The sequence below is a fragment of the Myripristis murdjan genome, chromosome 5, assembly GCF_902150065.1.
Source record: "Myripristis murdjan chromosome 5, fMyrMur1.1, whole genome shotgun sequence".
NCBI classification, from domain to species: domain Eukaryota; kingdom Metazoa; phylum Chordata; class Actinopteri; order Holocentriformes; family Holocentridae; genus Myripristis; species Myripristis murdjan.
In genome coordinates this window covers 19,449,467-19,474,069 of record NC_043984.1, presented here as the reverse complement: position 1 = coordinate 19,474,069, position 24,603 = coordinate 19,449,467, and the positions used below count along the sequence as shown (strand labels likewise).

The window sequence follows — 24,603 nt, the reverse complement described above, 5'->3', positions numbered from 1 at the left end:
CATATTTCCATATCTAAATGACACAGGATGTTTACAAAACAATACACAGCTACTAAGTACATCACATTACACATGGTTGTTTTAAAATACAGAGTAAATTTCTATATTGAATTATATGTGATATTTAGTTAAAAAAAAAAAAGAGAACATCCAAAGTATGTTGATATGTAAAGATTTGCTACATATTGTGTCTCTAAAGCAAAAAGTCACTAGTACTTTGTGCTCTTGCAGAATATTCCAAAAAAAAAAATATTCCTCACAATGTCAAACTCTAAAGTTCTCCCTAAGAAGTACAGTAAAGTATAACCTGCCCTTTTGCTAGCATCCACTTACCGGTTTTCCATCCTGACCAGGTTTACCTGGTTCTCCTGCTGCTCCCTGAAATGATAAGGCACACATCACTTTTTATATAAATGTTTTACATGTGTATCACGTATTGAGAAGCTGAGGGAAACATAAAACAAGAAGGTTCAGTAATGGTGCTAACACCAAAACCAGTGTGCATCTCTTACTATCAGGATGAGCGAGCAATGCCATATTCTCCATCAGACTACATCAGAGCAGCTCACCTGCAAGCCATCGCGTCCTTTTTCTCCCACCTCTCCCTTATCTCCTTTGTCTCCACGAAGTCCCACAACACCCTGCAAGACACATTTATATTGTCAGCTTGCACAAAGAAAAATCACAATTTGATGTTGCATTATTTGGAGGTGAAATCTTACTCGGTCTCCCTTGGCTCCCTGTGGTCCTGGTGCACCAGGCTCTCCTTTCTGCCCAGAAACTCCTGGAAGACCTCTGGCCCCAGGAGCGCCAGTCAGCACTGACTCAGCAGATGCTCCCTACATATACAGACACATGCCTTTGACCTCCATTACAATGCCATATACAGTATTTATTGGGGCTGGGAGAGATCTGTGAGGTTTCAGTACTTCAAAGGTACGGGCTCAAGAGCTCACCTTTTGTCCTGGAGGACCAGCCGGTCCTGTCAGCCCTATTCCACCCTGAAAAGCATAAGTAACTTTCAAGCCATTGTGCAAATGCACACATTGAATATAAATGCCATCACACTACAATGATGTGTATGATCGCTGTAAATAATGTCACTGTAGACTAATGACTCACAGTGGCTCCTTTGTCCCCCTTCTCTCCTCTCTCTCCCTGAAAGAAGACAGACAAAATTCTTGCAGAGTCAACGACAACCCATGTGAAATTATTCTTTCATTTACACCCAGCTGTCTTCCTCTTTACCTTATCTCCTGGTCTTCCAGCCTCCCCTAATTCCCCAGCTCTCCCAGGAACACCAGGTATTCCAGGCTTGCCTGGCTCTCCAGACTGCCCTGGGGGTCCCTGTGGTCCTCGCTCTCCAATGGCCCGTCCTGGAGGCCCAGCTGGGCCTATAGGTCCCCGGTCCCCTGATTCTCCCTTTGCACCCCTCTCACCTGGAAACCCACGAGTACCCTGGTGTAAATGAAGAAAGAAAAGATCAAATGATCAAATATCATTTATTAAATTCCTGAATTATATAATTATGTAAGAATAGAACCAAAATGTCCCCATTTGGGCTTGCTGTGATCTCACTGGGGATCTTAACCCAACAACAACCATTTTATCTGTATCTCCACCAGGTAGAGTGCATGTATATGCTCGGTGTGTGTGTCTGTGTGTGTGTGTGTGTGTGTGTGTGTGTGTGTGTGTCTGACTGTCTGTCTGTCTGTCTGACTGCAGCTAATCTTGCAAACTACTACGTCTATCAGGCTAATATTTTTGTGTGCAGTTATGACTGTATGATGAAGAACCTTTCGTGGTTCCGGTGATTCAAAGCGTTTAAAAAATTATTTATCCTCACTACTTTCACTCCCTCTCTTCATTGTCTGTCTAGCTTGGTTATTTTTTTTTATCCTCTTTTGGCTGTGTTCGCTCTGAGCACGGGTGAAAAAATCCTGGATTTATGTTGGGTTTTTTGAGCGAATTTATAAAACACACTAATGATGAATAAAGTGAACAGAACACAGAGCAGACACATGGTAGAAACACACTGTAAAAAGTGTCAGAGGCTGCCAGCAAGTGGGGGGTTACAATAGGTTAAATAGCCTGATGCTTTAAGATGATGAAAGAGAGAGAGAGAGAGAGAGAGAGAGAGAGAGAGAGAGAGTAGTAATTAGCAGTAATTTAGATTTTTTTGCAATCTTAATTTCTGTTCTTTTTGAAACATGGTTTATGTTGAAAGCCATATACCTTCTGGCAAATATGGCTCAGTAGCCATAGGTTCCCAACCACTGGTATAATGTGTGAAGTAAAGTGAAACAGGGAACAAGAAGAAAGCTAAACTTGAGGGGCTTTGACAATTTTACAGTATACTGTATTTTCTATACTGTACTGTATTATATTTGAATCATACAGAAATTCAATTTGAAAAGTGCTGGACAATTGGCTGCTGAGTCTCTCCTGAGTTGTGGTCAGGACACAGGGTAGCCTATAGTCTGGAAAGGGGAGATACACCTGAAAGAGATCTGCATTCTACTGAGCGCACTGTTACAGTTTTTTTTTTTTTTTGTTGTTTTTTTTTATTCAATTTTTTATTATTCACAGAAGAAAGCCAGCCTTGAACCCAACAGCCATGAACCACAGTGGCTACCCTGATCACAATAATAAACCTAGTGGAGAACAAGGTACTGTCCAAGGTGATTCAAAATCTTTGACAGAGATGAAGAGATACAGTTCCAGAATCTGAAAACATAACGACACTCCCAAAGCATATGAAAAAATGTGCCATAGAGGCCATCTGTGGGCAAAGTGTGTGTGCAATCTGGGGTTTGTCTGATTTTCATTGGAAATAGTTTGTGAAGGGAGCAGTATATTCTTAAAAACATGTCCAACATGCCCATGTTTACATTAACCAAGACACCCTCAGTCACACTCACATCTGCCCCGGCTGGTCCTCTCTGTCCAGCTTCACCTTTTTCTCCTTTCTGACCTGCCTCTATCTTCGGAGATGTTGCTGCATATTTCTTATCCACGATAGTCTTCAGATCAGACACCTACATGAAGGGCAGAGAAGGCAACTGGTCAGCAAGGACTTTCCCACATGCTTATCTATTACAATTTCAATGTAAACCTATGTTTTGTTAAGATTAAGATTTAATTAAGCCAAGATTAAGATTTGAAACACCTGCTTGTGATCTTATTTTTACAATGCATATTATCTACAGGAAAAAGCCTGTCCAAATCTGAGGATGGCACTCCTGTTTAGCCACTTTAATTGGAGCGAAGCATTTTCATTGTCTGATGTACTGGTGGAGCTAGTCAGTAACTGAAAGCCAGTTATGAGTTATAAATGTATTTATAACTCATTTACTCTATGTGTGGCATGATTATATTTACATTGTCTGTAAGAGAGCAAAATGGACTGATATTAACAGGTAACAGACAAGCATACTTTAAACTTCAACTCCAATGCCATTAGCTCTATATGTCAATATAAATCTAATTTTTATGATTAAAAATTAAAGAATGCAAATTTGAAATGTATGTACAGTGTCCCAAGAAGCTTAGATTTCAAAGTATTCTAAAACTCATAATTGTGTGCACTCCACAAACCTGAATCCCGAAACTGGCCAGAGACTTCTGCAAATCCTGATGAGAGAAAAACAGAAACGCCAGTCACCAGGGACACACAACATACAAGCATGGATCACTGCAGGTCATGAGCTGACCGTCTTACCACTGGTGCTCCAGGTTTGCCAGGCGCCCCGTCCTCCCCTGGGTCCCCCTGTCATTAACATAACATCATTAGCATGTCAGCACCAAACAAACAAAACATTAATCACATCACATTCTCTCTATAATAGGGCATTGGGAGCTTCACTTACTGTTTCACCTTTAAGGCCAGGCGGGCCTCTCTCCCCCTGGACCAGAGACAAGTCAGAAGGTCAAAGAAGGGACTGACGGGCTACAAATGTTGAGCAAACTGAGATCAATAAAGGCAACTATGACTTACTCTGGCTCCAATGGCTCCAGGGATCCCAGGCACACCCTGAAGGACATAGTGGGGACAATGATTAAACACTGATAGATAAGACTGTGGTAGGGCTTCCGTATTGTACAGAGATAAATGTAGATAACACACACGTCACTGCTGTTTCATGTGTGCAGTGGTGCAGCTGGGAAAAACATCATGAACTCCCGCCAAGAGCTAGATCCAGAGGAGAGCAATTATTGCACAAAGATTTAATCTGCACCTATTTTTTATTGGCATGTCTGTCAAATGACCTTTACTAAAATACCCGGCAAAAAGAAATGTTGCTTGAATGAAAAAATAAATACATGCAGAGGAATTGTGCGCGTAATGATTTTTTTTTTTTTTTTTTTTTTTATCTTCGGCCCTTGGAGGTCTATGTTATTCCCGGCACCACTGCCTCATGAAAAGTGAGAAATGATTTTTGTGTTATTTTTTTCCTTGGGGTTTAAATGTCTGAGACTCTGGGCCTCAACTTGGACAAAGCTTAGAAATAGACGCCCCCCTCCCTCTCCTTAGCTTTGCTTGTTTCCTGGATGTCTGTAGGATCAAGTAGCTGTGATTTGATCCCACAGAGATCCAAAAATGGAGCTTCGCTAACCTAATATTGATGTTCAACAGAACTTCAAACTGCATGCAAATACATAAAAAGGACTGACTCCAAAGTTTGTCTGACCTTGTGTAAATAGGAAAAACAGTAAAATTCTCTAGCGCTATCTCTTTAAATAAATGACAGATAAGAATTTAGGATATTCTACACATTCTACTATACTTGGATAACTAATATGAAAAAAATACATTTATTCTAAATTCATCAACATCTTTCGCATATTCAGTCTCTGTGCTCCTCTGAAACTGTTTGGTTCCCCACTGTGAAGGGCTGCCCTCCGATTTGAAATCCTCTGGTTTATGCAATATCCGTATAAAGAGATGTAACTAAAAAGGCATTACATGCAATTCTGCAATGTCACGCATACTCACCGGGGTTCCTGGAGGCCCTTGTGGGCCAGGGATTGGTGCAGCCTGAACTCCCTTGACGTACACAACCTGAGACAGAGAAAAAAGGCTGTCGTATGGATTGGTCATGTTGACAGACAGCATTGTTCAACTCGTCAAATTATCATACTCGTTCATGTTCAAATACATCTAGTCTGTTGTATCTGGCCTTACCTGTCCAGGAGGACCAGGTACTCCCGGGGGCCCAGAAGGGCCAACTGGCCCCGCAGGCCCGGCCAGGCCGCGGTCTCCCTTCAGCCCGTCACGACCCTAGAAAACACACCGACAACACTCCTGAAACTCTTCACAGTGATGCTTAACTCTGTGCTATAGAGGAGGCTGAACTATAAAATCAAAGCAGGTGGCCGCTGCCTGCTCTCCACTGATGTTCCAGAGATAATTAATAAGAATTTGCACATGAAACCAGCACCCTGACATTTGGAGCCCCTCTGGATCCCTTTCAGAAGTGGCTCCCTCTTAAAGGCTAAGCTTGATCATTAGAGGCTAGAGAATTTATATAGCTGCTTCTCAGAGGGCTATTGATTGAGCAGTGAGCGAGAGTGTGATGATAATGTCAATGTCAGAGCAAAGTACAGTTAACGAGTACACACTTGAGGAGGAAATTGATGAGAGGAAAAGAAAGGAGGCACGCAAATGTGTTCTACAAAAGAGTCAAGAGAGGCGGGATCAATAAAGGAAGGGGCAGAGGAAGACAGGTGGGAGGGGTTGAGACAGAGAGAGGATCAGAGTGGACACACACAGAAAAAGAATAATCACATAGAGAAAATTAAGTAAAACTGACGTCTCTTCCAGATGCCCCAGGTTCTCCTTTATCACCCTGTAAATTAAAGACAGCAGGGTAAGATTCACAAATAAACAAGGAAATAGCACAATTTACCTACACAGTTCACTAGTTATATGCTTTGATCAATAAATAAAATTTGATTAAATAGGGCTCATTGCTATGGTCTTACTTAGCTCAAACTTTTTTGGTTGACTATTTTTTGTTTGTTTTTCAATTTTACATCAGCTATTTCCAGTAAAACTGTAAACACATCTCTGGCATCATCTGCAATATTCCCAACTGCACACTGCTGTTTGAAAGATGCTAAACTGTAATAGTCATTTCCACAACAGCAATCATTTGAGGACACACAAAGCCAGAAAAACAACTGCACGGACTCAACTGAACGATCAAATTCAACAGGAAAAATGTATTAGTTTGGATTTGATGTGATTTGATTTGACTTGACTGACTGCATTTGATTTGATTTAATTGCCCAGTCTGCACCCACTGCACTCCTGGTCGACCTGGAAGTAGCTTCCCTCCCTCTGTGGTGCTTCTCAAAATTTCTTCCAGTTTTACCCTTTTGGCGTCTAAGTTTTTTGGGGAAGTTTTCGCTTGCCTGCTATGAAGCTTCAGGTCAGGGAGTGTCATTTGTTTTCTATCAGCTGTGGACATATAAAGGAATCTGAGACTACAGCACTTTTTAAGGGCTCTAAATAAACTGAAACTTGAACTTCAAAACATTACTGTTGGTCAACTAAACCTGACTTTTTAATCACAAAAAGATGTAAAACTAACTTTGACTCACAGACTTAACCATCTTGCAAGTGCCAGATGATTGTATAAAATGAATGACAGATACAAACCTTTCTCCCATCTTCACCTGGCACACCATCCTCACCCTGCAAAACAAAATAAAATGTCACTCTAAAACAGAAAAAGGCAGAATAATGGACAACCTGCTGTAGGAGAGCTCAGATAATTCAATGACGCTACTTTGGGGTAATTATATCATTAGTGAGTCACTTCAGGCTGTCATTATGCAGCGGACCCTGAAATAAATGTCTGTAATGCTTTTGATCAGTTAATGTCACTCAGAGGAAAGACAGTAAATCAAATAATTACAGTGAAAAGAAACAAAGAGAGACCCACATTAAAGAAAACCCTGTTAGTCCTGGCAAGACTCACTGATTGGGATCAATACCAGTCTTTCTTTCAATCAAATCACTGATAAAATGTGAAAAACCAATTGGAAATTTTATATTCGTGATGCTGGAGAATCTTAGCTGAGGGAGAGATTATGTGTCCTAGTGAGGAGTCACCATTTTGCCAGGAGGCCCAGGTTTGCCATCTTCTCCTGCTTTTCCCTAAAACATAACAACAACGCTGATAAGATACACAAGGAATCAGTATTCTACAACACAGATCAGCATACAAAGATAGATAGATGCATGTGTGTTTCTGTCTGTGTGTACTAACAGGTATGCCTGAAGTGCCCGGGGGCCCGACAGGGCCTGGGGGCCCCTGTTCTCCTCTTAGTCCTGGTAAACCCTGGTGAAACACACCATAAGACATCAGAGTGAAGACTTAAATATAATTTTTAGTTGGACTGAATTACTCAGCAGCAGAGAATGCTGGGTTGAATAAGACACTTAAAAAGAAAAAAAAAATTGCACTAGTGTTTAGAAATCTGGCAAGATTTGATTCCAGAGGTCTTGATCCTGCTATGGGAAAACAGATTTCACAAATGCCAGCTCTTTTTTTACCTTCTGGATGTTCAGCAGCAGCTGCAGAGCTGTTCAGTATCCACTCTTCAAAATAAGACTCTTTACCCAAACTGTCATTTGCACAGTTGAGTGGATTTTTATAATGAGTTTACCATGAGCATTTCTTATTTGATTTTTTTTTTTTTTTTACACACAAAACAATACAATTTGCCTAGCTCTCAGAAGCAAATGTGAGCAGACTTCCAAGCACTAAACATACAAGTCACTGAATTTCAAAACATTTCACCCTTCACACACACTGAGCGTAAGTGATCCAGTGTAAGTGAAAGCAGCTACCACATGCTCTCGTGTCTAGATGGTCCTAGAAAATACAGAGGCACTTGCTGGATACTGGCTTATATTTTGAAGCCACAGTCACATATGAAACAGGTCTATCAAGCAAATTTACGACCACTTGAGGGCCTGGGTCTGTCTTTAACAACAGCAGGTTTATGCAACTAGTCCCAGAAGGCTTGAGGAATAAACTGCAACAGCTCCACAGTGCCCCCTGCACAGCAAGCACAGCAACTGCACAAAGACGACCACAACGCAGTGGCTGGTTCCCACAAGAGAAAATTGGGTAAATACTTTCTATCACCTTGCAGTATGCAAATTACAAATTAATACAATACATACAAAATACACACAATAAATGCAATTAAGTAGTCATCTTAAACAGAAACATTACAACTGTTGCTTTCCTGTCATGCATGCTGAGGCTTGGCTTAACAACAAATAATAAAATCACATTACACTAATGAGAAATGCAAAAAACACACAATGTGATGATCAGCTACAGCTGTGTTGATGTAGTAATGAGATGTCTTGTTGATCAAAATTTTACAAGCTCTCCATCTAAACTAGATTGTTCGCACTTTGTAGGGACATTTTCTAATTGTTTACACTCTAGCAAGTCATTGCCATTGCTTGAAAGATTTATTTTATTTATTTTTTGCATGCTGTATGTTTTGTCTACAGCCTTGTGTTCCTGTGTTTTTTTTTTCTTTGCTGCACTATAGGTGCTGCACTCTAGGTTGAATAAAAATTGTTCTTTTGCATTCAAGGAGCTTCATGATTGTATATTTTTATGATTCTTGGTCTGGTTGGAAGCCCATTTTTTTCTCTCACATTTTTGTGTTGACATTTACTTTTTACAACATAATATGGTTGTATCTAATCATGATCACCATATCACAATAAACTTTACTCCCAACTGTACTTAAAGCTGTTACAATGATCATATATAAATACAGTAGGTTAATATAAAAAATGATCAGATACTAATAGCTGATACTTCTTATCAGTGGGTAATCAAGTTAAATTACACAACCACATTAAAACTGAGATACTCACATCTCTCCCTGGATCTCCCTGTTTTCCTGGGTCTCCCTGTAACACACACACACACAAAAATATGTTTTTGCAATGGCCATGTTCACTGCTAACTGAAGTTCACATACAGTGTGTGTGTGTGTGTGTGTGTGTAGTTAGTAGAATGGAGGGCAGTACCCTCTGCCCCACTGGTCCTGGTGCACCCGGTTTTCCATCTAGGCCAGCGCGTCCATCTAACCCAGATGCTCCCCTTTCTCCCTGATCAGAAAGAGGAGTTCTGTTCAGAAGAAGATCTGGGAAACTTGGAAGACTTCATTACAGCTTTTACTGCGACAATAATAATTTAAGCAGTTCAGTTCATCAGTTTGCCTTGATGCTGTCTGCCAGCCCCACTGCACTTCATCCCACTGGGAATCTGCAGGATGGGAAACAGAATCCGGTGGAATGAAGGACAGTGGGACCTGCCAGTCACCAGAAAGCTGCAAGTCCTTCAATATTTCTTTTTGAATATTGGTGTATTGGTAGAATCAGATAGATAAGTATGTTGGAGTGTGGGGACCAGTCACACTGATCCAGTTCAAACCTTCTCTCCTGGGGCTCCTCTTTCTCCTGTGTCACCCTGTAGAGATTAGAGGTGAAATTTGGTTGTTGGTGAGTGTGAGAGACTATGAAGTTAGATATTCAGATAATAGAGAATCAAGACAGGATTGTTCCGTAAAGATGCATGACAAACTCACTCTTGCCCCTGGAGGTCCCCGTTGTCCCTCAGCACCCTTGATAGACAGCAGGGAAACAACAGGAAGTCACATGGAAACAAAAGGGAAAAGGGTCAGTGTGCATACAGGTACATATAGGCAGCGACCTGTAAGATGTTCAGGCATCAGGTTATAAACTGCAGGTAAGGCTCACTCACCCGTAATCCTGAGGGTCCAGGAGACCCGGCCTCTCCCTTCTGACCCTTGCTGCCATGCTCTCCTGGGTCACCAGCGTCACCCTGGGAATAAAAATTATGTCAGACTTCAGGAACACAGAGAAAAGTGTCTTAACTGTGGCACATGGATTTTTATCCATTTAAAGGTACACTATGCAAAATTGCAAAAGGTTAATTGGACAAAAGGTTAATTGGACAAAAGGTTAATTGGAATAAGTACAGTTGAGTCCAAAAGGTCCCAAATCTAGGCGACCCACAAAAATTTTGCATAGTGCATCTCTAACTTTAATTTTACAGGTGGCTAATTTTTACATGAGGCACAACTCTCTGCTGCTTGGGTGAACATTTTAGCAAGTCTGCGCAACACATCTTAAACAAATGCAATGAGATTAAAGAAGCAGTTCTTCCAAAATGCAAAAGAGATATTTTCCCACTTAGTCCTAGTCCAGTCTATCCACCCAGATAGTGCGGGATTCGGTGAGGTTTCCAGGCTGCCTCTGTGTTCCCTGTCTCCCAGCACCCCAACACAGTGGGGTGTCGTTAAAGGTATTATTTTGTAAAGCTGAAAAATTCACTTCTGTCCAAAAACAACAACACAGACAGCCCACAAAATCCACAGCCCTTGAGGTTGTTGACTTGCATTGGGAACTATTTCCTCACAAAGAACACCGGCAAAATGTAGCTGTCCTGCCCCCAATTTATACTCCTTAAGGGACGTACAGATACAGTGCAAACTAGACCACACTATAGGGGTATCTGGGACAATAGCTTTCTTTGTATTTTGGATTAACTGTTGCTTTAATACATGAACATATATATCCATTCTGACTTAAAGCCCACAAAGACAACATACCTTCTCCCCTCTGTCTCCTTTTAGCTGGGGCTGGGCATCAGACTGAGGACAAGAGGGAAATGGATAATTCAGTTTCTGCTTCCTCTGTGTTGCTCCATGGCACTTCACAATAAGTAAAAATTCTTAATTGTATTTGGCCATGCAATATAGAAATCTAAAAAGCGCACCCAGCACTTTTTTGAATTCCTTGGATTTTTTACTCACAACTACAAGACCATTTTTGCTCTACAGCACTCACACTTTAACATCAGAATCTGAGAAGCTTTCCAGCCTCCTATCTATTTTTCTGTGGTAATAAGAAATCAATTCAATGGCTGCATTCTGGAATCTAAGTACTGCTAACTGCTGTTTGCTTTGTACAAAAGAATTTATTAAAAGGCTTATCATGCCAAATGATTATTAAACAAAATATGAAGCACACTTACAAACTGCCCCGGTGGCCCTGGTGGACCTTGAGCTCCCTTGAAGAAAACAGTAAAGCAAAATGTGAATCCACACACAGGAAATAAAAAGTTTCACAAGCACTTTATTTACAGAAAGCAGACAACAAACCTGCTCTCCTCTGTCTCCTTTTGGTCCGGCAGGTCCAGGGCTGCCCTATGATCGAAAACAGATCAATAAAGATGCAGACTGGATGACCTTTGGCACTGTTTCTATTCTCAATGCCACAGATATAACAGAATATCGGAGAGCTGTCTGTGTGATAATAAATAAATGTGTGTCTTACATTTCGTCCATGTTCTCCTGGGTCTCCCATATCTCCTTTCTCCCCTGGTCGGCCTGGCTGACCCGCCAGGCCCTGTAGGAAGTCAATAAAAATGTCTTCTTACTAACTACAGTACTTACTTATTAACTGCCCCCTCTCCAGTGATGTGCAAACACAGCAAACTGATGTAATGTGGAAGAGACAAAGGTACTTAAATTTGAAAACCTTATAAATCCTTGACAATTTCAGTCATTTTAAGGTTGGGTGTAAAGATGCATCAGCGGCATTTGTCCTACCCTCAAGCCTCTTTCTCCCGTCTTCCCTGGTAGACCCGACTCCCCCTGGTGGGGCAACAAGATTAGAACGGAAAACACAAATAAGACAAAAGACACCGGCAGTTACACCTAATCTTCATATTTCTGATGAGAGTAGATTATGAGACTGGCATCAACATCTTGGAATTGAAGAAAGTGATATGTGGTGAGGGGTGCAATTGGTGGAGAGAATAAAACAGAAAGAGACCAAGCCTTACGGGAGTTCCTTCATCACCCTTGTCTCCTTTCTCCCCCTGTAAAACAAGAGCAAACAATTCATCGTTTCACATAAAGGAATGCTTGTTGACATTTGAGTTTCAGATGGTAAATCAAAAGCACCAACTGAGTAGAGAGTCGGTGGTTCAACATACACACAAACAAGGAATTGCAAGGAAATTTGCGTTAGTAGCACCAGTCAGTGCAGAAATTGTATTAATTTTTACCTCAAATGTGGTACCACTGGAGTGAAATGCATGGTGGGAGGAGCAGAAGAAGGCTTAGGCTGGTTAGGTCTTTAAACATACTGATAGCAACATGCATACTGTATCATCAAAAAACTAAATGTGGAAGTATCTCAGTCTGTGTTAGTTTACTGAGTATGTACAGTAGTTATAGCAGAGAGCAGACTGCCAGCAAGTTCTTTATTGAAGCAACATGCAGAGAGACACCCCAGCTGCAGCAGGTCTGATATTTAGAAGATCCATCTGCTAGTTGACGTGGGTCAGGTCTGTTACGTCAATGTTTAAATGATGATTTGAACAGTCAAAGATGAAAGCAGCCACATCCTGTACACAACACCAACCTGTTTAGCAGGAAGTCCGTTCTTTCCTGGGAGTCCTGGCCGCCCGTTCTCCCCCCTCTCTCCTGGTTCACCAGTGTCCCCCTGAGGCACAGCAACAATATTATACAACCAGGCTGGGCACCATTGTCTAAAATAGGTTGACTACTTAAGCAATAACCAAAGGCATGGTCAGTGTTTGTGATAAAATCCAAATGTACTAAAAGGCTAAATAAGCCACAGCAGGCCTTTCACCTTGGCACCGGGCCTTCCACTGACGCCAGCAATTCCCTGGAGGAAGAAGCACATGTTTATATGTTTTCCTCAGTGCCAGTTTGGGTGGTTTTAGGGCATGACCTACACTAGCAGCTGGCACAAAGGGATGCTTCATGAATAACAGATGCTATTATCAAGAATATATCAAAGCAGCGGTAAACATTATGAGGATGCAATTTGTTGTTGTGATAAAGAGTGGGGTGTTATTATGATGACCTGAGTCTTGACTTACTCGATCCCCTTGCTCTCCTTTGGGTCCAGGCTGGCCCGGGGCTCCTGCACCTGGTGACCCCTTGCGAAATGAGAAAGTGCAACAGATAGAAAGGAAACAAAAAGAAAAAAATGGGATGCAAAAATGTAAGCCATATGCCAAACACACGCCAGACTGTTTAAGAACACTCCTTTATAACCCACGCAAATTTTTCTAGAAAATCATCAACTCATGGGTACAGACTCACTTTTTCTCCTCTCTGTGCTGGCTCTCCCTTTTCTCCCCTCGGTCCCTCAGGGCCCGGCGGGCCTCGCTCTCCCTGTGGGAGACAAGCCGAGGGGAAGAACCCCATCAAAGTGAAGGATGATGGTGTCAGAGTATAGTGAGTGGTGAGCTCTGTTTAACATGACAGCTTATATGAAAAGAGAACTGGACAACCTACTTGTTCCCCCTTCTTCCCTGGCAGACCTGGAACCTGGATTGTGAATAATTCAGAACCATCATCGCTTTGTCAAGGACAGAAAGTACAAATCCAAGATGAAAGGACAGATTAATGATTATGTCATATGAAATAAATGTTTTTATGCAATAACTCACACTTCTACCAGGCTCTCCTCGGGTACCCTCGTTTCCCTGGAAACAAACGGGTTCAGTTGTTCATTTATCATTGTTTGGGAATTTGTCATATCACATTATGAAACATTCTGTGATGGAAACACGTTCATATTGACCTGCTGCTTGTCAGATGATTCCACTTTGATTGAATCAATCTCACCTTTTCTCCTGGTGGTCCGCTGGGCCCTGGTAAACCCTGATGACAAATGGATAGACTCGTGTGAGGCGATCTATGCATCTATAATGACCAGATCCTTTAGCAAATACTAAAACAGTGATAAACAAAAAGATCATGTCATTAGCCAATATTACACGGAGGTCTGCCACTCACCCTCAACCCTGATGCTCCTGGGAGGCCTGGCTTCCCTGGGTCCCCCTGAGAGATGCAGCATTACCCAGAAAACAGCACAAAGTCATTTTATAAAGGGGAAGATACAAAGTGTTGAACCCAGGTAAATCATAAATGAGTCATCACTGCTGTACTCACTCTCTCTCCAGTTTCACCAGCTGGTCCTCTGTCCCCCTGCAAAAGACACAGGTCCAGCTTCACTGTGACGGTCATTTGTGCACTTCAGTTGCTTGGGTAAAAATGTACACACTTTTTGTTTTATTCACTAAAAAAAATCTGTAAATGAAGCTGGGAGTCAAACAAGCCCTCAAAAAGAGCACTGCATAAGCAAATAGCTCCCGTCACCACCATTTGCATAAGATAATCTACCGAAGCTGACACACTTTTGCCCTACAGAAGCTTGTCTGATTTGAGATTCTAAGACAGGAAACTCTTCACTGCTTACGGGCAGTGATGCTGCCCACATCTTTGTCATCAGAGAAGGCTTGAGGTCACTCCAAATGGCCAAACTACTTTGATCTTTGGGAGACCTTTCATACCTCACCTACAAATGACTATTATGTTGGCAAAATAATGGGTTTTTATATATGCATTCCATTCTGACTGAAATCTGGCTTTTTGATCACTTAGGAATGGGTTTGAAATGTCATACACTCATGCACACACCATTAGTGCATCTGGGCCACAGTCTTATAGACTATTCTAAATCCACAAAACACACGCACGCACATAGACCACAGAAGTTTCCAACATTACATCTGCAGTCTCTGATTTAATGATGGTAATTGCAACACACACACACACACACACACACACACACACACACACACATACACACACACATAGACACACACCTGACTCACAGCCTGATTCATGCTGGTAGATGTGACTCACCCTGTCTCCCTGTGATCCAGGCTCGCCCGGCTGTCCGCGGTCACCCTATCAAGATACAGACGTGAGGGAGGTCAGTCCTCTGTTCACACCTTGCCAAAGGTGTGATTTAGCTCTGCCTTACCTTGCTGCCAATTTCCCCTGGAGGCCCACGTGGACCCTGAAAGACATAGCCAACCAAGTCTCTGGATTGATTGCATTTATATACCAAAAAAACTTAATTCTTCATCATGGCATCTTAATCCATTGTCATAAATGGAGTGTGTGTATGTCTTACCCTGTCCCCAGGCTCTCCTGGCCTGCCAGGAGCTCCAGGTGACGCTTCACCTCTCTCGCCCTAAAAAACAAGCACACAACACTCAACCACTCATGCACAACCTTCAAGCACAAACACACACACCTGTCACTAGAAACACACTGACAAATCGCTGATTTCCACTTGCACAACAACTTTGCACCTACTTTGTCTCCTTTGGCACCCTGTGCTCCTGTGAGCCCTTTGGGACCCAGAGCCCCTGGAGTTCCTGGAGTACCCTGATAATAAAAAAGCACATTAGCAAATGTAAAGTGTACACACGAACACACACACACACACACACACACACACACACACACAGACACACACAAACAGTCCATCGGCAAAATACTTGTGTCAGCACATTGTCAGTGATTGCCAAGGCTTACTGGGGAACCCTTGTCACCCTTCACGGCCACCCCGCTGCCGACTCCTGGAGGTCCCTTTCAGCAGAGAGAGATAAGAACTGAGAATCATTAAGCTTGCCTATTCCTCAGGACATTTCTGCAGTGAGAGGACAAGCTGCTGCTGATGTGACTCACCCTCTCTCCTGGGCTGCCCTTTTCTCCCTGCAGAAAGAGAAGGAGAGAGAGAGAGAGAGAGAGAGAGAGAGAGAGAGAGAGAGAGAGAGAGAGAATGGAAAAATATTCACTCAATGATAATGTGACCCCAGAGACAGAGATACTTTGTCCTTATTACGCAAATACTGTACACACGCGGTTATTTATTTGTATAACCGTGTTTTATATATTTAATATACTGCTAGTTCTCTGATGGACACACAAGCTACACCTTCACTGCTCCATGTCTCAACATCAAGGCACCATCACCTAACAAAAGATACTAGTTGTTAAAGAAATTAACCAGAAGGAAGGCTCGGGTAGAAAACTGAATAATAAGAAAAGGCTAATTAGAGTTTATGAGCAGAGTAAAGCCTTGAAGGAACAACTCCGAGCAAATTCAACGCAGACTCCATTCCAAAAGAACTACAACTAGTGTTCAGCAGAGGCTGCTGGCGTTGCAGAGATGGGGATTAAAAATTGCACGTAATGTGCTTCGTGTTCATTCTCAGAGAAACTGTTGATAGATATGTAGTTGCACACACAATGCTGAGAGCTTTGACTTTCTCAACAGACACCAAGGAAACTGTTTTTGGTTTCATCTTGCATCTTGAGTGTGACATAAAACATAACTTCCAACAACATCAGATTTTCAAACACACTTGGGCTGCCTTTGAAAAGGTTAGTGGCTCAGTGCTACCACCATGTGTTCAGTCTCACAACAGCAACTGCATCCCAGCAGTTGTCAAACACAGTATGACTCCAAAGAGCTCTCCAGGAAAAAAGAGGAATCATTTAACTTACATTTGTTTTATGTAAAAGTCATTTCAATGAGAGAATGAATTTAGGGTGTTTTCATGTTCATCACAGTTATCTAAACACATGTCAGCCTATCAGTGCATGATATCAGACTCTGTGTAAACTCTTAAAGAAGTGGTCTCAGATGGAGGCCATCCATCAATACTAAATGTATGTTCTCAATACTTAAAGCCCCTCTATTGTTGCAGCATAGGCACTGATAAGACACTATTAGCTTTGATTTGACAATGTATTATTCAGTTGATGAGATGATTGATTGATTGATTGATTGATTGATTGATTGATTGATTGATTGATTTTTGACTGAGCTTAAAATGGCCAAGAGCATTTTATATTTTATATTTTCAGACTGTGGTTGAACTTGTTGTGCCTGTAAATGTTACGTAGAGTAAAGCTGCACTAGGTAGCAAACAGAAGCAAGAGACAACAATTTTGATACACTGAGATCATATAATATGGCATCAGTAAACTTCATACAGCAGTTTAATGATGCTTACTAACCTGTGATCTGTGATTTTATGTCAAAAGATATTAAAGAGATGTAAGGCTCTTTTCTGTTGTAGCCCCACTTTATGAATTATTTCCAAAACTTCAGCCTCTTCAGGAACTTATCTGAATATATGAAAATTTAGGGTCAAACTAAAATTCTAAATTCTCATCTTAAGTGCCTTCATTTGAGGGTTTTTTTTTTTTTTTTTTTTTTTTTTTTTTTTTAATGTAGCTTTCTGTATCAAATGAAAAGTAACGTAGTGGGACAGGAAGCTGACCTTGACATAGAGGCCAGGTGTTCCAGGTATCCCTGGGCGACCGTCCTGGCCCGGCGTCCCCGGTGCTCCAGAGGAGCCTTTGGCCCCATCACTGCCTGGCCGACCTGGAGTACCCTAAGTAAGCAGCCCAGACAGTGGTCAGTACACAGTAAAAGGCTGATGTTCATTCACTCAAGGTAATCAAAACATAATTGAAAAGCAAGATATCACCTTAATGGATGGGAAAGTGCTGAGGGTTTGAGCCACCAAGGATCAGTGCTCACTGTATTTAGCTCCAAAACAAGTTTAAAAGGTTGTGGTAAAGGTTGTTAGCACTTTCCATTTACCACACATGGGTCTTGAACATTTGTTTGTCATTGCAGCTTTTATGCTTAATTAGGTAAGAACATGCTGTGTTCACCCCCAGGTTTGTCTCTCACCGGTATTCCAGGGATCCCTGGCTCTCCTTTCCTCCCAGGAAGACCTCCTCCTGATATAGATGTACCTGGCTCTCCCTGAAACAGCAGCAAAGCAGAATGAATCCACACACACCAAGCAAACACACTTGTTGTTTCTCAAACTCACATAAACACACTATAATGCACTTCTGTCCAGAGATTTGCTTTGAACTGATCTTTCTGCTCACCCTTTCACCTTTGTCACCCTTTTGCCCGGGTGCACCTGTCACACCTGATTCACCCTAGAACAAAGGAGAAAAAAATCCTCAACAAACAAACTCCCAGGATGCTCTGTGCTTAATTTTCAGATTTACCCAACACTGTAGGTCACATCAGCACTGCCTAGGATGACTCACCGGGTCTCCTCTGATACCAGGTAGGCCCTGCGAGCCCTGCAGGAGATGAAAACAACTCAAGATATTTATCTAACAGCTGTATGATTTTAATACAAGAATATAATTAGGTCCAAAACATCCCAGTTGGGCGGCTGACTTTGCTCCCTCTACTCACCGGCACCCCAGCAGCTCCAGGGGAACCTGGTCGTCCTGGTAACCCTGGGCTGCCATCAATACCAGGGAAACCCTGGACAGAAAACAAGCAGCTCACTACTTTAGTCTTCACTGTGCAAGCTTGTACAACACTGTCATCACCTTGGCTACACTCACCCTGTCACCTTTCTCTCCTCTGACCCCTGTCAAGGGGCCCTCAGTTCGGCCCGGCGCCCCTGGACGTCCCTCTGGGCCTCTAGGGCCATCCCTACCAGGCAAGCCATCACGACCCTATAAGACATACACACCAACACAGACATGGACAAAGATACAGGGTTGCTAGATAAATATTCATACAAAACATCAATATTACTACAATATTAAAAAGTAAAGTGTAAATTGAGGTATGACAGACTCACAGGCTCTCCTTTGCGTCCATCAGCACCGTCTCTGCCTCTCTCACCCTGAGGAGTCAAACAAGAGTTAACTGTGATCCAGCCACATCAAATTTGTCAACACAGCTCCCATCAGATTACTATGGGACTGCAGGAGCAAAGAAACTGAGCAGCTTGTACTGTACCGGCTCTCCACGTTCTCCTTTCTCACCCTGAAAAAAATGAGGAAGATCAAATGAAATTTAGACTACAGTTGAAGAGAAAAGGAGCAAGCTAATACTGGCAACTGTAAAGTGCAGAATTGCATGGAAAATATTGCACCTAACAAAGTTATTGTTTATATTAAAAAAAAAAAAGTAATTCAGTAAATTTTACTTTTTAGTTTTACATGAGCAGAATTTTTCAGTGAAATTTTCAGTAAAATACACTTTCAAGTAGACTGTACTTCTACTTGACAGTGTACACTGATGATGACTGTGATGCGTAAGTGCTGTGAGAGGAAAACTCACCCGGGGGCACTGTATGGTGCACTGATCTGGCCTCGGTCCTACCTGAGCAAACACAACAGCAGAAACAAAAAACAAAATCAATTTAACAGAACTTTTTTCACCCAGTGTCCTGTTTTGCATACAGTAGTGCACATTAAAGGTGCACTAAATAAAACTGCATATGACTGATCTAAAATGCACATCATTTGATGGCTGAAACTACATCATCGGCCAAACACTGGCTCATTTTCAGTTTTGCATAGTGCATGTGCATTTTGCCTTGTAAAACACAATTTCCCCTTTCCATGACTTTTCCAGGTTTTCCATTGTGACAAAAAGCCTGATGACAGCCTTTATCTCTGTCCAGATTAAAATGCTCTTCTCTCTTCCCACCTCTGGTATCCTGGCAATGCCACAGAGTAAGTCTGCCAGGTCAGCATGCAGTCTGCCCAACTGTGCCCCGTCTTGGATATACAGGAGATTCTGGGTGCTGCCATCCGTCACGGCCCGGCGCAGCTCCTCTGTGTCTGCCTGGCCAATGCCCACCGCTAACACTGTCACACCTAACAGAGGCACAGAGAGACTTTTACCATTATAAATATTATTTCTCTCACTTGAGCAGATACAGATCTGTATTCCAGTAGATATCCTGGTCAGGAATTAGAAACAAAATACTGCCCTCAGCCTGTTGAATTTGAAGTTATTGTGAAGCAGAAGTTACTGTGTGTTCCACATATGGCAGAAGTCCCAAAGTATTAAGAAATATTTCAGATGTTGCTTTACCCTGCTTAGTTTCTGGATGGGAGGGATTTGCCATATAATGATTACCAGAGAATTAAGATAATCCCAAGAAAGTGCTCCAGAGTCAATAGATGTCTGTGGCTGACAACTTGAAACAATTAAACCCCTGATATTTATCTGCCAAAAACTCCAGGCAGCTTACAGCAAGTCCTAAGGATTGTGTAATTATTATTTGACTAAGTTTCACTGCTAAAATGAGGTTAGTGTATCTTTCTTGTGGGTCTGCTTCCACAGACCTGAAGCTTTGGTCATGTTTGCAGGGACTGTGATGTTGTCAGAGGATTTTTTGTCAGCGATGAGGACAACAACACCAGGGACTCTGGGCCTCCGTCCGGCTGAGGGGGTCAGGAGGTACTGTCTGGTAAATGTCAAGGCCTGGCCTGCAGAGGGAGACAGACAACTTCAGAATAATGACTCACATCCCAGTGGTCACAGAAACCAAGCTCAGTTAAGGGGCCCTGACAAACAGAGAGAGACACTGACCTATGTTATTCCCTGGGGTGTCATCAAAAGGTGTGGACAGGATCTCTTGCAGCAACGTGTCAGCGCTGCCGTGGCGATTAAGCTGGAACCAGACTTTGGGTCGGTAGCTATACACTACCACTCCCACCTGAGAAGAACAGAAGTCATAACAGAAGATAATATAATACTCTGGCTAGTCCACTCTATAAGCCCATAAGCAGAGAATCAAAGTGCAACCAGATGCTGTGAGTTTGATTACTCTGACATTTAGCCACATCCTGTTTTGACACTGCTTCAACTGTGACGCTACCTGTGAGTCACGAGGGCCGATCCTGGTGAGCGAGCCGGTTGCGCTGGTCAGGAGTTTGATCAGAGGTTCTGCCAGGCTCGCCCGATCCTGAGAAGCAGGAACCAGGAACACCACATCCAGACGCCCATCTGTGCACACTGTGGAGAGAGACGTGTGCATGGTGGGTAAGGCGTCAAAATATCATTTCTATATGCAGCAGTGTACGCAATTCCAAACACATTTGTATTTTTCTTTTGTCTTTCTTTTTTCTTCCTGCCTTCCTTCCTAATAGCCAATTGATAACCTTTCTATTTATCCTTGCTTTTAACTGTCAATTTTCTAACTTTTAGCTTTTAACTAACTGTGCCTTGTTACTATTTCTCCTTGTTGCTCCTCTCCTAATCTGCACCATGTAATTTTTTTTATCTTGTTTATGTTTATTTATATACACTTTCAGTTGCATTGTATACAGTATATGCAAGGTGCTATACAAATAAAACTCTTTTAATTCATTTTATGAATACAAAGCCTATGAATGGCTTACCAGTGCGTTCGTCCACAGCGGCCTCTGTTCCCAGCCCGGTGCTGAAGGTGGGCTGCAGGGTAAAGCGATAGCGATGTCCCAGACGCAGTCCAGTCATCTGGTAGGAGCTGGATGAAGCAGGGAGTGTGATGGACTGGCCTCGCCCCGCATCTGAGCAACACAGACAATTCACATGAGGTGTATTAAAGGTATATCTGTTGAGAATCTGAAAAAAAAAAAAAAAAAAAAATCACAGTCTTATTCTCACCTCCCTCCCTTCTCCAGCGTAGGATGTATCCTGTGGCACCAGACAGCGGTAACCAATCCAGCAGCGCAGAATTCTCGTTAACTCGTACCACCCGCAAACTCGTGGTAGGCAGTGAGGGAGTTGGGGGGTAGACTGCAGCTGTATATATTAATACAGAAAAATTGACAAAAACATGGCTGCGTGCACACAAAAATACAGAAATTACAGTAGCACAAGCCATGTACTTTTTATTTAAAATATCATTATGTCAAAGTGCTTATATTACACTCAGAAAGACTCCCACACTCCTTTAAACATTAAATTCAAGTACTTTTTGGTGACTTTCTAGGTCTTAATTGCTGAAATTCAAAGTCTATGAGTTGGCATGTTTTGGGATAAGTTAAGATATTCAGCATAATTAGATCACAGAGAACTCAATTTATACTCATCAAAATGTATGTACTTAGGAATTTGACTAGTGAGATGAGATCACCAAAACATAAAAATCATCCTGTCAAGTCAAGAAATCACAGTGAAAGCAATGAAACAATATCCATCAGAGGATTTCCCTCATAATGTGTTGGTCCGAGGTCAGAGACTTTGATTCTATCCCTTCAGAGTCATCAATTTATTTTCAACATAGTTAGACCATATCTTTACTTAAAACCACAAATGTTAAAGGGTTGTTAAGGCCCTCGCATGGGAACCCTGGAAAGACGTAGGAGAAGAGGTAGGAGACGAGACTTACGGGTGGTGATTCTGACAGATACGGGGGATCCCTCTCTGTCCTGAACTAAAGCCTTGACCTGCACTTCATACTGAGCTCCGGGGTCCAACCGGTCCAAGTCCACCGCTGTCACATCTCCTCCCACCATCTGACTCCTCTCATCGCCACCTACAGCAGCACACAGGCACAGCAGTGAGCCAAGTGACACCAGCTGAATGTAACATAGCATCCTTCATTGTCATTTCAAAACAAAATGAATCATGGACAGTTATTACATGTTCCACTGCAGCCCAATTCTGACATGGTAAGCATACTTTAAAGGCCACATGATTACTATTACTATAAAGAAAAGATAAACATTAGGGGGGAAAAGTCTGATAAGTGCACAGTGCTGTCAGTGACATAAAAATATAAGTGCAAGGCTCTTAACAAAAACACAACAGACAATTACAAAACATTAGTTTTATTATATCTTTAACCTTCAGCAACAGACCTACCATCCGTTCTCCTCCAAGACACACGATAGGCCGTTGCTCCCTGCACACCAATCCAGGTCACTCTGACAACCTCTCCACGGGACTCCTGAACTTGCAATGAGGTCACTGTCCCAACCACAGAATGATCTGACTCTGCAGAGAAACAAAAGCAGCCAGGGAACATGTGTCAAGCACTACATGTTTAACGGTTTTATTTTTATTGTCCTAGTGCTCTCATTTTACATGAGAGTATTCCACTAGCAGCATTCATGGTTCTCTCAAAAGACACTATGGACAGTGATGATGCACATTTGACCCATTCAGTACCTGTTTTGACACTCAAAGTGGCAGGACTTCCCTCTCGAGAGCCAATCAGTGAGGACACTAACACCCTGTAGCTAGAATCTGCCTGCAGTCCGTCGATGATGAAGGAAGTAACGTTGGCAGCAACACTTCGGGAAGCTTCCACTCCTGCAAAGTGAAAACATTATGGCATAGAGATGAAACCTAAACTACCACCCAAGAGGACATGATCAAGCAATGTCGACCTCATGATGAGTTAAAGTGAACATTTCTAGGGCTGGCTTTACAAGGTGCAACTTGAGTGCAACTTCATTTCTTTGCAACTTCACCCTGTTGCAGTTCTGAATGAGGATCATCCAGTGAAAATCAGGAATTTGGATTGCATCAGCATTTAGACTGTTCAGGATGAGTTTGGTGACATAAAAACAGTAAATGTTTTACTTGCAACCTGTGACTAATTGCACAAAGTTATACTGTGAACAGCCAGGTGCATCTGCACTCTGCAAAGTACCAACAACTTTATAAGGCTAATCCTTGCCTACCATCATCATCACGGCGCCAAACGATCCTATATCCAGTCGCTCTGGAGACAGATGACCATGTAATGTGTATCCTCTGAGATGTGACATCAACGATGCGAAGGCCAGATACTGACACTGCATGGGGATTAGTCTTAGAGGAGACTGTGACCACCTCCCCAGTGCGCTGATCGACCATAGCTGCAACACCAATGACAAGTGCCTCATCTGGCTGCAGGCCCTCTATGGTGAAGGTCGAGGCCTCTGACGCCAGAAGACGGGACTGCTCAGCACCTAAAACAAAGGATAGTGATTACACAAAATTGTATTTGCAAAAAAAACAAAACAAAACAAAACAAAGATCACCATGTGCCAAATGAAAATTCAAGAGGGAGAAAAGAGAAAAAGGTTCAAACATGTCTTCAGATCTGTTAATACAACATTCAATGGGAACACCCCACAAAATCATTACAGTACATAACACTTACTGTTGCCTTGCCTCCAAGTAACCCTGTACCCCGTTGCCCCAGCAACACCTGTCCAGGCAATTCGAATTCTCCGAGTGTTTACATTTGTCACTCTGAGGTTAGTCACTCTGCCAGGACCTTGCTCTGCAATAAAGGGCATAAAGAACTTCATGCAACAAAGTTCAGAGTGTTTTTTTTTTTTTTTTTCCAAAAGTCTGCAGGGCAAGATTAATGAATTTCTGTTTTACAGCACAATAAAAGGTTTTTGTAGATGATTCTAAGCCTGTAGGCACTATAGACATACTATTAAGACAATCAGTTATGAACTTCAACACAAACACAACGCACAAACTTTTCTTTAGTAACAATTAAATCCCAATAGATTCTTAAAGAATAAGGATCTATGGTAACTTAACAGTAATAAATGCATCAGTGAAGATACTTAAGAACTTAAGAAATCATCCTCTGGATGATAAATGGAAAAAAGGAGAGACCTCAGTTCTTAGTTTATAATTCCTGCAGCTATCTGTGATGTTTTAAAGGTAAAGAAAGGGTTAACATCAAAGCCAACATAAACTGAACTAATCTGATAATCCCCATGCATCTCACAACATTTACTGACAGGGATGGGCAGAAAAACTCAATGTGAAAGTGATTTAAGGAAACAAAAAAAAAAAGATGGAGACAGCATGATTAATCAAAGGGGAATTTAATCCGAAAC

At 42.1% G+C, this 24,603-nt stretch overlaps 1 protein-coding gene across 1 annotated transcript in view; it reads right to left on the bottom strand.

Annotated features, from left to right (window-relative positions):
- Nucleotides 1-24,603, bottom strand: part of col7a1 (collagen, type VII, alpha 1) — a 62,880-nt gene that overhangs the window by 20,505 nt on the left and 17,772 nt on the right. Inside the window, exons 17-79 of the mRNA XM_030052550.1 lie at nt 23,904-24,026; nt 23,440-23,709; nt 22,922-23,065; nt 22,616-22,747; nt 22,140-22,286; nt 21,413-21,550; nt 21,166-21,315; nt 20,643-20,779; nt 20,354-20,480; nt 20,107-20,250; nt 19,463-19,632; nt 19,091-19,132; nt 18,767-18,793; nt 18,606-18,650; nt 18,364-18,477; nt 18,209-18,280; nt 18,055-18,090; nt 17,887-17,940; nt 17,681-17,755; nt 17,262-17,375; nt 15,658-15,684; nt 15,505-15,558; nt 15,283-15,354; nt 15,098-15,157; nt 14,945-14,980; nt 14,824-14,868; nt 14,068-14,103; nt 13,912-13,956; nt 13,741-13,776; nt 13,563-13,598; nt 13,408-13,440; nt 13,213-13,284; nt 12,987-13,046; nt 12,734-12,769; nt 12,503-12,583; nt 11,919-11,954; nt 11,683-11,727; nt 11,408-11,479; nt 11,233-11,277; nt 11,106-11,141; nt 10,681-10,722; nt 9,810-9,890; nt 9,634-9,669; nt 9,480-9,515; nt 9,074-9,154; nt 8,918-8,953; nt 7,278-7,349; nt 7,121-7,165; nt 6,665-6,700; nt 5,814-5,849; nt 5,186-5,281; nt 4,997-5,062; nt 3,998-4,033; nt 3,870-3,905; nt 3,722-3,769; nt 3,598-3,633; nt 2,922-3,038; nt 1,249-1,458; nt 1,123-1,158; nt 957-1,001; nt 723-839; nt 570-641; nt 334-378 (exon numbers count right to left, since the gene is read on the bottom strand). Of these exons, the coding sequence (XP_029908410.1) occupies nt 334-378; nt 570-641; nt 723-839; nt 957-1,001; nt 1,123-1,158; nt 1,249-1,458; nt 2,922-3,038; nt 3,598-3,633; nt 3,722-3,769; nt 3,870-3,905; nt 3,998-4,033; nt 4,997-5,062; nt 5,186-5,281; nt 5,814-5,849; nt 6,665-6,700; nt 7,121-7,165; nt 7,278-7,349; nt 8,918-8,953; nt 9,074-9,154; nt 9,480-9,515; nt 9,634-9,669; nt 9,810-9,890; nt 10,681-10,722; nt 11,106-11,141; nt 11,233-11,277; nt 11,408-11,479; nt 11,683-11,727; nt 11,919-11,954; nt 12,503-12,583; nt 12,734-12,769; nt 12,987-13,046; nt 13,213-13,284; nt 13,408-13,440; nt 13,563-13,598; nt 13,741-13,776; nt 13,912-13,956; nt 14,068-14,103; nt 14,824-14,868; nt 14,945-14,980; nt 15,098-15,157; nt 15,283-15,354; nt 15,505-15,558; nt 15,658-15,684; nt 17,262-17,375; nt 17,681-17,755; nt 17,887-17,940; nt 18,055-18,090; nt 18,209-18,280; nt 18,364-18,477; nt 18,606-18,650; nt 18,767-18,793; nt 19,091-19,132; nt 19,463-19,632; nt 20,107-20,250; nt 20,354-20,480; nt 20,643-20,779; nt 21,166-21,315; nt 21,413-21,550; nt 22,140-22,286; nt 22,616-22,747; nt 22,922-23,065; nt 23,440-23,709; nt 23,904-24,026 (4,685 nt within the window). The remainder of the gene's footprint in view (nt 1-333; nt 379-569; nt 642-722; nt 840-956; nt 1,002-1,122; nt 1,159-1,248; nt 1,459-2,921; nt 3,039-3,597; nt 3,634-3,721; nt 3,770-3,869; nt 3,906-3,997; nt 4,034-4,996; nt 5,063-5,185; nt 5,282-5,813; nt 5,850-6,664; nt 6,701-7,120; nt 7,166-7,277; nt 7,350-8,917; nt 8,954-9,073; nt 9,155-9,479; nt 9,516-9,633; nt 9,670-9,809; nt 9,891-10,680; nt 10,723-11,105; nt 11,142-11,232; nt 11,278-11,407; nt 11,480-11,682; nt 11,728-11,918; nt 11,955-12,502; nt 12,584-12,733; nt 12,770-12,986; nt 13,047-13,212; nt 13,285-13,407; nt 13,441-13,562; nt 13,599-13,740; nt 13,777-13,911; nt 13,957-14,067; nt 14,104-14,823; nt 14,869-14,944; nt 14,981-15,097; nt 15,158-15,282; nt 15,355-15,504; nt 15,559-15,657; nt 15,685-17,261; nt 17,376-17,680; nt 17,756-17,886; nt 17,941-18,054; nt 18,091-18,208; nt 18,281-18,363; nt 18,478-18,605; nt 18,651-18,766; nt 18,794-19,090; nt 19,133-19,462; nt 19,633-20,106; nt 20,251-20,353; nt 20,481-20,642; nt 20,780-21,165; nt 21,316-21,412; nt 21,551-22,139; nt 22,287-22,615; nt 22,748-22,921; nt 23,066-23,439; nt 23,710-23,903; nt 24,027-24,603) is intronic.